Here is a 12360-nt window from a genome sequence, read left to right as displayed (position 1 = left end):
ACTTCTCACGACCCATTTAAACCAGTACTAGTCCTGCCGTTTTGGTTTTCCAAGCAATGTTATGCATTAGGCATCAGACTTTAGCCAATAAGGTTTTTTTTAAGATACCGAAAAAAATAACGAACTCCAATGTCAGGGAATTTCGAAACTTATGCAGGTCGTTAAAACCTCCTCAGACCCCAGAAGGTTAAATCTTTGTAAACCTAATTTACCACAAACCTCCTTGATGCTCGTGCTTTATTCTCCATCTTTCTGGTTCTTCGTGTTTTACTCTGTAGATTTCGGGTTCCTCGTGTTTTATTCCGCAGGTTTCTGGTTCCTCGTGTTTTATTCTCCGGGTTTCTGGTTCCTCGTGTTTTATTCTCCAGGTTTCTGGTTTTATTCTCAGTGTTTCTGGTTCACTCGTGTTCTCTTCACTCTCTTCTTTAACAGACATCATCTTCACAGCAGCAGATCTCAGTTCAGATGATATTCCTGCTTGCTTTGAACCTTAGTCACGACTTTGAGGATGAGAATATCATTGACCGGATTCAAAAACGGTATTTTTCGACTTAACAGAAACAACTTTTCTAACAGCTTGCATCAAGACAAAACAACAGAGGAGCACGCCGAATCTGATCTTCTTCATCTGCGGTTTAAGGTGTTTGGCAAACAAACGTTTTAGCGCCACCTGCTGGATTGGAGTGTGAAGCTTCGAAAGGGAAAATAATACGAGTTTATTTTAAAGAATGTTATGCACGATGATTTTGATTTTGGGTAGTTTTGATGCCATAAGCCAGTTTTGATGAATTAGCAATAATCATAGATAATTAATGAATTATCAGTTATAGTTACAGATGTCACAGCACTTGTAAACCACTTTGGATAAAAGTGTCTGTTAAATGCAAAAGTATAAAGTGATACATATTTTAATAATTAAAAATTAGTTTACATTCAAATGTATGTAGGTAAGATACACAATCTCAGATATGGAGTGGATAAAAAGAAGAAACATAGAAAAAGAAAAAATTACCCATAAAAATGACAGTAGAATTACTAGCATTAGTAACTTTCTATGGAGCTAAAAATGCTCAGCTAACAAATTTTGGTTCCCAGAATCGGTATCGATCCTCCTCCTTAATATTGCAATACCAAAAACTATTAGTGATCTCAACTGCTCGAAAATAACTGTGATTATCAAGACTCCACAAAGATTACATGTCAACTCGCATGTGTAGTTGACTTTGATTTGTTTAAATGAAAATTGGTTTCTTTTTTAACATCTGCCAATGCTCCGCTCAGGGCTCCCGTAGTTCTGAATGGGCTCAACCCTCCCCCCGAACGTTTACCATAGAGATTTAAGATTCAAGATTTTGGAAAGTATTCAGACCCCCTTAAATTTTTTACTCTGTTATATTGCAGGTATTTGCTAAAATCATTTAAGTTACACACAGTACCCCATATTGACAGAAAAACACAATTGTTGAAATTTTTGCACATTTATTAAAAATGAAAAATCACATGGTCCTAAGAATTCAGACCCTTTGCTCAGTATTTAGTAGAAGCACCCTTTTGATCTAATACAGTCATGAGTCTTTTTGGGAACGATGCAACACATTTTTCACATCTGGATTTGGGGATCCTCTGCCATTCCTCCTTGCAGATCCTCTCCAGTTCTGTCAGGTTGGATGGTAAACGTTGGTGGACAGCCATTTTCAGGTCTCTCCAGATATGCTCAATTGGGTTTAAGTCAGGGCTCTGTGCCCTGTTGTTAAAATAGCATTTGTGCTCATTTGTTGTGCTGGTCTAAAAACAGACGCATTGTTTGTGCATAGCTGTTTCGAGCCAACTGAAATAGACTGCGCCAATAACCAAATAAAACCTGGTCTTAAATTGCATATTCCAAGTTAGAGATCACAGTTACTGCCAAAACTGGAAGTGACGCAACGAGAGGGAGTGCGGTCCATAGGAAAACAATGGATCGTAATGACAGTTCAGACACTGAGGAAATTTTAAATGTTTAATTTACACTCATGGCAAACCACAGATACAATTATGAGCCTGTTATGCAGCCAAGAGAGCAGGTACAGGCCAGGATTAAACAGAACAACGGTCAAACGAGACAAATTGATTTGTGCTGCGAGGAGAAATGGGCAGGTGTCTTGGTGAGAGGCATGTTAGCTTACAGATATACAGACGTTAGCTAACAATATGTAATCAGGCAGCAGCAAAGCTTGTATTGGTCATCTATGAGTATTAATACTTACCAGTAACAGAATATACGTGTTGCTCAAGCATCACACTCGTCAATATACAGACACTAACCTTAGGTGATATAGTGTTTTTTTTTCCATCACCGCAGCAAAGAGATGAACACATTTTGTTTCATTATTTATGGGAAATGTGAGTTCATGGTCACAGCTGAGGAAAGTCAGTGCTGCATGCAGGCTTAGTGAAAAATGTGACCCCCACACATTTTTTGATGCCACTGGTTTAAGACAATTTTGACAGCATACAGGCAAGTCGTCCCCTGGGCCTATGACATTCTTAGCAGGAAGGCCTTAAAGGAGTCATACCCTCGTATTACCTTGGATACCTACTGCTGTATTATAGTCTTTCAGGCCCTTCTAAAAAAGAAAAGTGGAAAAAAAATAAACACAGAGCTCTTCAGACCCTTATCTCTGTAGGCATTATTGTCTCGCGAGATCTGATGCGATATTTTGGCTGTCGTGGACGGTCATTATAATAATGCAAATGAGGGGCGCGTTGATTGGTTCCAGGAAGGAGGGGGGGGGGGGGTTGACAACGCAGGTAACGCTTTAGCATATCATTACAAACTGACATCATGGCGCAAGTTGTGAATGAACGCGACCGGCTTCCCGGCCAGTGTATAAGTATGAGGCGCCGTTTAGGGCTTAAATCAAACTTCATTCACGCACACATAGGAAACACGCTTGCATATATACTAAGTGGTCACACATACATGTATATGGACTCACGCACATAACGTTACTCATATGAGACACGAGCACAGCACACACACACAAATATAAGACGAGCACAGCACACACACACAAATATAAGACGAGCACAGCACACACACACAAACTAGACGGCGCCTCATATATAAGCGTTAGGCAACAAATAAACAATAACCGAATTCATGATGATCTCAGTCATTTGTTTTTTGCAAAGTACGTTAGCAGCCATTCCCCATACCTCGAAGCTAATACTTGTTGTGCCTGAACGCGTTCATTGAACGATAGTTCATATTTTCGCGTTCATATTTTGGGCGAACATGAACTGAACGTACCGCATTACTGCCTGATGAACGTTACTGTGAAGTCGTTCATTCTGGTGTCTGTGAACGCCACGCTCTCTCTCCGTTTAACTTAGTTCAGTAGGATGCCAGATTTCTATAAAGCCTTCCAGGCGAAAACCCACCTAAAACCCACCATAAACCGGCCTTAATATGTAGCGGAAAAAACACCCAATCTGGCAACACCAGACTCTCTTGTTCAAACGCGTTCATCAAAATGAACAAATCTTTTTTCGAGTCATTTCGTTCACTTAAGGGGCTTTAAATGTTACTATTAACTGGCAAATTCCCCGAACACATCAACCTACGCAATCTTGATCATATTCTGAATTAAGAAATCATTATAATGCAGTCAAAATATGGTATATCCTGCCCCGTCTTGACGTCAAGACGGGGAAGAAATCAAAATCTCGTATTTGAGTGCACGTGCACGTGGGCTATTTTACAAACCCTGAGGTAAACAAACACTTCACTTTTAAATATCGGCTTCCCGGCCAGTGTATAATCGTTAGGCAATCATAACATACATTGATTCTCGTGGAAAAGTGCAAATTGTGGGTCATGACTCCTTTAACAGCATGTGTTGTGTCATCCATTAGAAGACCATTTCCAGAGGAAGAACTTTATAAAGGTTTTGAATGGCCCAACAAACTGAACCAACAAATATTATTTCCTAGCACCGTTAATACCAACTTCAAAACACAACATTGCAACAGTTAATATATATATATATATATATTAAGGGATTATCTTGGCAAATAATAAGTGCTCACTAACACAGATTTAGACAGATTTGTGAACAATATTTGAGAGAAATGGGCCTTTTGTGTACATAGAAAAAGTTTTGAAAAATAGGGGCAAAAACAAAAGTGTTGTTTATAATTTTGTTCAGAAAACCAGCGGCTGCCACTAGAATGACGCCAGTGAACCACAGGTTGGGTTCGCTGGTCTTAAGTTAGCTTGGATACTGTACAGTAGCATCTCGAATAGGCCTACTGTCTGTATGAACAATAAGATTCAAACGCTTATATGAATTTGAGTCATGCACACAACACAAAACTGACTTAAACAGCTTCAGTTGAGAACTGAATTGAGACAATTGAGACTTGAGACAAACAATTGAGAACAGTGACTGGATCTAAAACCTTCATATGATGCACAGCTTGTTTCTCCGTCGCTGTAACTTACCCAGAGTGAAACCACATGAGAGGCTCTTCTCGCACTAATTGTCCAGTTCATATAGCGTGTTTTCTGAGAAACCTGTTGTGAGTCTTGAAAACAGACTGGTTTGAGTTAGGTTATAGGATAGCCACACAAACAATTACAGAACTTTCAGAACCTTATTGTGTTACTATCACTAAAGATGAAAGTTTTTGCCTTTCCCTAACTCAGAGTTGCTCTCATGCTGTGTTCACACCAAACGCGAATAGAGCGTCTGGCGCGAATGATTTCAATGTTAAGTCAATGCAAAGGTGCGTTTACGCGCGTCTGGAGGTCTCGCGGCGCGAATTAGGCGTTTATCGCGGCGCGGAAGACGCGAATTCGCCTAGACGCGCGAATGACGCGAATTGAATGTTTCGCGCGATACGCGCGTTAGGCGCGAATGGTGCTTTTGTGCATTTAAGCGTTTGACGCGAATTCGCGTATACTGCCCGAGTTGAAAAATTTGAACTTTGGCGTCAATTCGCGCCGCGTTAACCAATCAGGAGCCTGCTAGGAGTCACTCATTCAATAGTATGTTCCTGCAGCCCCCGGTTGTGCAGGAATACCCTTCTCCACTCATTCAACAAGGAGGAACGACTGATGTTGTCAGTGAGCAGTCAACCAGAGCTATATTACAAAAGTTCATTTTTCTATAGAGACAGGAATAAAAATGACCTATATGGGTGATTCTTTAACTATGGTACTTTTCTTGTCCCTGGATGAAATAATAAAATCTAAAAAACATTTCTTCTTTTTTGTTTTTGTCACACTTACTTCACCCTAAGGGGAACTTATAAAAAATTTATCATGGCTCAATCATTCTTTTTATTATATAATATGAGGCCTTTTATACATGTTTTTTACTGTTTTCCCTCCGTCCCTAAGCCAGACTTTGTACCTTCAACCTCGTTTAATTCTAAATTAAATATTTAAAAAATGTATATTTCAAGTACAAATTATAAAAAAATGTCTATTTCAATTATACATATTAAATATTGCAATATTTATTCACATTTTCCTATATTTTTCATAAGTAGAACCCTTGTCCCTTGGGTTCACTGTCATTTCCACCACACTGTACAAAATAGAATCCTGGAATCATTGATTTAGGTTTGTATACTTGGTAACCATAGCAACAGAAACCCCACAGTGGAACACATGGCTGAGTGAAAGGGTGACCTCTTTTGGGGGTAATGAAAAGAAGAAAAATGAAGGTAAATATGACTAAAACTGAGAGTATGTTTATTGGTCGTCATTTCCAAACGGCTCATATTTCACATGGACGTAAAAATAACTGTATAAATTTAATTTAATAATGTGTAATTTGTGTATATTTAATGCTAACTCAAAAACTAATATTAGCAGGCTAACATAGCATGATATTTTAGAGGGAAAGGGGGGAAATGTCATTTCCACCACAGTCATTTCCACCACGGGGTTCATTGTGGTGGTAAAGACATGGTGTGGTGGAAAAGACATTGTTCATGCAAAACAGCAAATTATTTGGGCTATAATACTAAAACTTTAATGTAAAAAAAAACAACAACATATAATTAATTAAGTTAAGGTAGTAAGGAAATATTTTATCATTTATTATTGTTAAAATATTTTTGGTAAATAAGAGAACAATTGTTAAGTAAGTTTGACATGATGTATTGGCTCTTTCTTTAAGATGGCAAGCAATACCACTGCACAGAGGTCAAAATCTTATAGAGAAAGAATAAAATCAGACCCACTTAAATATGCAGAATTCCTCAAGAAGGACAGAGAAAGATACCTGAAGAAAAAGCAGCAAGGTGTTGTTAAATCTGTGACAGAAATGCCAAAAAGAGAACATCGAAAAATGAGAAGACAGTGGCGAATTTCTCAACAAAACAGACGTAGGAAATTGAAAATGGTCTCAGCAGTGAATAGTTTTATAGCACATACAACACCACCAGAATCACCAGACAACATGAGTGTTGATGCAGAAGAAATCCCTGAAACACCTCAGCTGTGTGAGCCTACACCAGAGAGAATTCCACAGAGGAAAAGAGGGAGAAAAAAGGTTGCGAAGGCAAGAACAAAGGTGTACAGAGATCTTAATCACATTAAAGAAAAGCTTGAGGATGCCCTCAGAAAAGTTGAAAAATACAAAAAAAGATGTAATCGACTTAGGAAGAACCTGGGGACCCTAGAGTCACCTAAAATGAAAACAAAGCAACATATGCAGCAAGGAAGCAAGCAATTAAAGAAGACACTCCTATTCCATAACACCATTATGTCAGAAATAAGAAAAAAGTATCAGAATGTTGACAATCGTAAAGCTCGGCAACTGATCTCCAAACTTGTGGCTGGCAAGATCTTGAAAAAATACCGCCTGGTCACCATGGCCAAGAAAGAGTTTGGATTCTCTACAAAGCTAATCAGGACAAACATGACAAGGGCAGACAAACTCAAATACACCCGCAAAACACAACGAAACAGAATCAGCCAAGAAGTGAAGGAAAAGATAACAAAGTTTTTAGAACGCGACGATAACAGTAGGACCACTACTGGAAAGAAAGAGACAATTACAAAGATGAAAAATAAAATGCAAAAGCGCTTTCTGGTGGATTCTTTGCAGACACTGCACCTGAAGTTTAGACACGAACATCCCGAAGTCAGACTCTCCTATGCAGAGTTTTGCAAAAAGCGACCCTTTTGGATTGTTACACCAACGATCAAAGACAGAGACACGTGTCTGTGTAAGCTACACTCAAACATACAGTTCATGGCAAACAAACTATTCTTTCACAAAGTCATTAAAACGTCTAAAGTCACCGATCTCATGTATTCAATTGCATGCAAAAATGTGACAAAAGAATGCATGTACAGGGAGTGTCTGGATTGTAAAGACCATGAGCTCCAAACCTCTGCCTTCGATGCTGGGGAGCAAACCTGGTGGTTTGAATGGAGAAGTTCTGTGGAAGACAGAGAAAAAAATAAAAAAGATGGCTCCAAAGAAATGATTAAAGTTCACCACACAACGAAGGAAAAAGTATATGGGACATTGAAGACACTGTTGGATGACTTTTCAGACCAACTGAAGAAAAAGATGGGAAAGCACATTCACAACATAAAACACCAATATCTGTCTTTGAGAGAACTAAAAGAAAAGATTGACGAAAGAAAGCATTGTTCTACAAATTGACTTCGCAGAAAATTACATGTGCAAATTTTACAATGAAATTCAAGCTGTCCATTTTGGTGATTCCCACCAGCAGGTAAGCCTCCATACTGGTGTGGCTCACACTAAGAATGGTGTTGTGTCTGTTTGCACCATTAGTTCCTCAATGCGCCATGACCCACCTGCAATCTGGGCTCACCTCAAAAAAGTGCTTACCTACCTCAAACAACTAAACACAGCTGCAACCACCCTGCATGTCATAAGTGATGGCCCAACCACTCAGTATAGGTCAAAAAAGAACTTTTTTTTCCTGAGCAAAGTACCATATGAGCTGGGATTCCAAAAGGTGACCTGGAATTTTCTGGAGGCCGGACATGGGAAGGGCCCAGCTGATGGAATTGGTGCGGCTGTTAAGCGCCAGGCAGACTCGCTTGTGGCCAAAGGCACTGACCTTCCAACTGGAAAAGTGATGTTTGAACAACTGCTTAACCAGCCATCGACTGTCAAGTTAATGTACATCACTGAGGGGGAAATTGAAGAGATGGATAGTCTCCTTCCTGATGGCCTGCTGACCATCAAAGGAACCATGCAGATACATCAGGTATCACACGTCACCTTTGTAATGAGAGTTTAACATTTTTCAATTTATATCTCCACAGTGTTTAAGTGCATTTTGTTCTTTTAGATAGTCTCTACAAGACCGGGGGAGATTTCTTGGCGAGTTCTCAGTTGCTTTTGTGCAGATCCCCATCCTTGCCAGTGTTTTGGTCTCAAAAATGTTGACATACTGGGAGCACAGAACATGGAGACTGCATTGGGATCACCAAGTTCAAGCACACTTACCAGCACCTTTCAACCCATCATAGACCTGCATGAAGGACTGATTGGAAGTTGGTGTGTGGTACGGTATGATGGGGATCCTTACCCTGGCATTATACAGGATGTGGACCCTGAGGGTTGTGCTCTGGTGAAAACCATGAGTCATATTGGCAAAAACAAGTTCTTCTGGCCTATGAGAGACGATGTAATTTGGTACCGGCCAGAAGATGTGATCAGGCTGGTTCCAGAGCCTCTACCAGTAACAAAGAGGCATGTGATGGTGGAACCAACAGTTTGGAAGGAAATATGCTCTGTTCTTGACCATGACACATAACTGAACCTCAGGCCCATACACAAGTTTGCCAGATACAGTATTTTGCAAATACAATGTCTATTTTGTCAGATTCAAGTTGTTATTCCACATTATTACGTTTGACAGTACATGGATTTACGACATAACACACATGACAGTAACGTTTAAGTACAGAGTGTTTGCTCTGGTTCAGCATATAGGCATATAGAAGTTTTCGATTTCAAAATATTGCCTATGTTTATCTGTTATTCAACATTTATATTCAGCTGGTTATATTAAGGTTATATTAAGGTAATGATGACATAAAGGGTTTGCTCTAGTTTGTACTAGTTTGTACTAGTTCAGCATGTAGAAAGCAGTGAAGAAATGTTTTTTTTTTTATTTCTAACACATTCATGTTTTTTAATTTTTTGGATTGTTTTTTATTCAAAAATATTGGTTATATATTTTTGTTCACTAATGAAATAAAAAATAATTTCTAATAGTTTCTAATTGGAAGTTGCCTATCTATGTCATTTCCACCACACATTGTCTTTTCCGCCACGCCATGTCATTTCCACCACAACACATATTTTAAAGTAAAACATATAAAAAACATACAATCAAACCAACTATATTCAGTGGTGTTGATCATTGTGCAGTTAGGGGTAAGATATGTGTATACACATTGAGAAATACATGATTTTGAGCTATGATAAGTAAATTAAATGTTCCAGTGATCTAGTTTTAGGTGTTTTTTAGTGTAAACATTGTAAAATCTTTACAGTTACATTTCTGAAAAATAAATAAATTACAAATTTGATCAGAGATGTGTGTGCTATTTAATCAAATATGTTTATAACAGAAGATATTTAATTATTTTCTCTTCAAAACACACGTTTTGCTATGTGATGGAAATGACCGTTTTCTTGGACTGTCAGATAAAAATGGAATAAAATATATATTATTCAATAAAAATCAGCACAGCCAACTTAAGGGAAGGTTTCTAGACAGTCTCAGAAACCAACTGATACTAAAAAACTGTTTGTAGAAATGTTTTTATTTTCTGAAACTGTCTAGCTCAAAGAGTACCATAGTTGAAGAATCACCCATATACAGGGGCGATTCTAGGATTTTGATTTTAGGGAGGCTCAGCCCCCAATAAGGGTATGATTAAAAAAATATTATTTAACTATAAGGATAGGGTGGTATGCTACTAACCTTACTGCAATCCACTATTCCATTGTATTCCCTGTATTTATGGGAGTGTAATAAAAAATAATTATTGGATGTGACCACTAGAAAATAGGGAATGACGATTTTTTTTTTTTACAATGAAGACCTCGTGATTCATTCACTGTACAAACACACACACACGTTTCCAGTACAAACACAACATTTTACTGTTTGCATTTCTATGCTCACATACAAACCTCAGATAGGATTTTTTTCCTTTGACGATACCACTGCTTTTTCTTATAAAATGTACAGGGAAATTGGCAGACAATTAAAACAATGTCAGGGTTCAATGACTGAAATGAATCTTGGGAACACAGTGGTATTGTGTGTGTGTGAGAGGCTGTCTACGTTCTATTCTCACCTGACTGTTGCTCATTTGCTGACCTACTCCCGCACGACAAGAAAAAATGTCGTATATCCATCTACAATGAAATATAATTTTTTTTAGCCTTTATAATCAACAATACGGTTGGATATTCATAAAGTCACCCCATGAAAATTGATGTAATTTTAAGTATTTTAACTAACCAGCTAATATTCATTAAGAATATAGACAAACCATGTATTAATGTAATTGTCTATTGGCAATATGATTAATCTGTTCTATATTTATTTCTATTTATTAAAAATAACAACATGAATTATCAATTTGCCACTTCTATAAATCAAGTACAAATCTAGTATAAATAGTATAAATCAAGAAAATCAAAAATCCCTTTACTCTACGCTTACTCTAATTTATGTATCATGACACTCCTCCTGATTCATTATTACTTAAAGGCAGGGTAGGTAAAAAAAATTTCCAAATTTGTTTAAACATTATTTATATATCAATACATAATTAAAATGTAAGTACTCTGAAAAAGAAAGTATAAAAATCGAGTGTCTGTAGACCTCTCACGACTGTTTTAAAGACAGCTCATTATTTCCATTCACTCCACCCCCTCCCTTCTGGGCTCCTTCCAAAGCCTCTACTACGGCTCGCTAAGTAATGTTATGTTAGCTATATTACGCAGCTACGTGTGCTAATGACACATGCTTCATGAAAAAAATATGTATGATCAAAATACAAAAAGAAAGATTTACCTGTCCAGCAGAAATAAAGCCATCAAGGAGTCACTTTTCAGCCCCTTGAGTTCCCTCAGTTCTCGCCATCACTGGAAAGCCACGCCGATATTAACTCGCGTTTTATTTCTTTGTTTATCCAAAGACTTTTTGTTCATTGCCTTTTCTTGTACTGTTACTGTCTTCCTTTTTTGCCTGGTTTGCCTTCACTAACTGCATAGGCTGGTACTGTGAATTTTGCTTGCTGTTTCTCTGCCATTGTTTTGGTATTCCTAGGATCCGTGCCTGTTGAATTCCTCAAATCAAACGTGCGCGCGCAAGTGGGCAGGTCATGTGTGACAAAAGGGTGGTTGCCATGGTTGCGAGAGAGTGACAGTCGCCTAAGCCAATCCTATGTTTCGTCCCGAAATGGAAATAATGAGCTGTGTTTAATACAGATTAAACGGTCTAGAGTCACTCGATTTTTATACTCTTTTTATCAGAGTACTTACATTTTAATTATGCATTGATATATATAGAAAGTTTAAACAAATTTGGAAGAAAGTTGTTTATACATGTATTACCTACCCTGCCTTTAATACAAAACTATATTAAATAATACAAATAAAAAATAACTCCACATTCTCTCTCTGGGCCATCTAGTGCTTTCAGACAATGATGTGTGTCTTTAATCATTTCTGTGCATGGCTGCATAATGTAATGTCAAAATACATAATAATATGTCTGTAATTTTAAAAAGTAAATTAAAATAAATCATGATCGTTTTCTGAATCTAAAGTATGTTTTCATGGGTGTTAATCACTTCATTTTTGTAGCAATAAAAAACAACTATCACACAAGGGCTGAAGGTGAACGCAGCAAAACGTATTGGTATTGGATGAGAAACCGAGCCGTCCCGTGTGCTCCCAATGCTCCAGTAACATTACATTATGTAAACTGCAATGCATTTATGACAAAGAACTGCACCGATGCAGATGTAATATTATAGCATTAGCAATCTATCAATAAATGCCCGCACACACAACACACACCTTGTGCTCTCTGATGTTCGCTCTGCTCGGCGCCCCTGCAGATTGAAAAATGCGCTAAATCCAAGCAGACTCAGATAAGGGGAGGAGCCGAAACTTGACGCAGCTTGCCGCCGTTTCAAATGAGTTTTTTTAAAGGGGACTGAAGCGATCAGAAATGTATTAATCAAATATTTTTTAGGGGGGCTGGGCAGAAGTTTAGGGGGGCTGAAGCCCCCCTAAAAAGGGCCTAGTGACGCCCCTGCCTATATATATATATATATATATA

General features: G+C 38.0%; 2 protein-coding genes across 3 annotated transcripts in view; one reads left to right on the top strand and one right to left on the bottom strand.

The window, feature by feature from the left end:
• Positions 1-12360, bottom strand: part of LOC132094302 (gastrula zinc finger protein XlCGF17.1-like) — a 216357-nt gene that overhangs the window by 4838 nt on the left and 199159 nt on the right. Inside the window, exon 2 of one of the 2 annotated variants that reach the window (XM_059499305.1) lies at positions 220-526. In XM_059499305.1, coding sequence (XP_059355288.1) covers positions 220-439 — 220 coding nt within the window. In that variant the 5' untranslated portion in view covers positions 440-526. Of the gene's footprint in view, positions 1-219; positions 624-12360 lie in introns of those variants that run through there. The other variant, XM_059499304.1, reaches the window with a different exon arrangement.
• The window catches only part of LOC132159925 (gastrula zinc finger protein XlCGF57.1-like), a 486703-nt gene that overhangs the window by 326040 nt on the left and 148303 nt on the right, over positions 1-12360 (top strand). The window lies entirely within an intron of this gene.

The sequence above is a fragment of the Carassius carassius genome, chromosome 1 (assembly GCF_963082965.1).
Source record: "Carassius carassius chromosome 1, fCarCar2.1, whole genome shotgun sequence".
Taxonomy (NCBI): Eukaryota; Metazoa; Chordata; class Actinopteri; order Cypriniformes; family Cyprinidae; genus Carassius; species Carassius carassius.
Note: the sequence above shows the minus strand (reverse complement) of the source record. Positions and strands in the feature narration are given on the sequence as shown.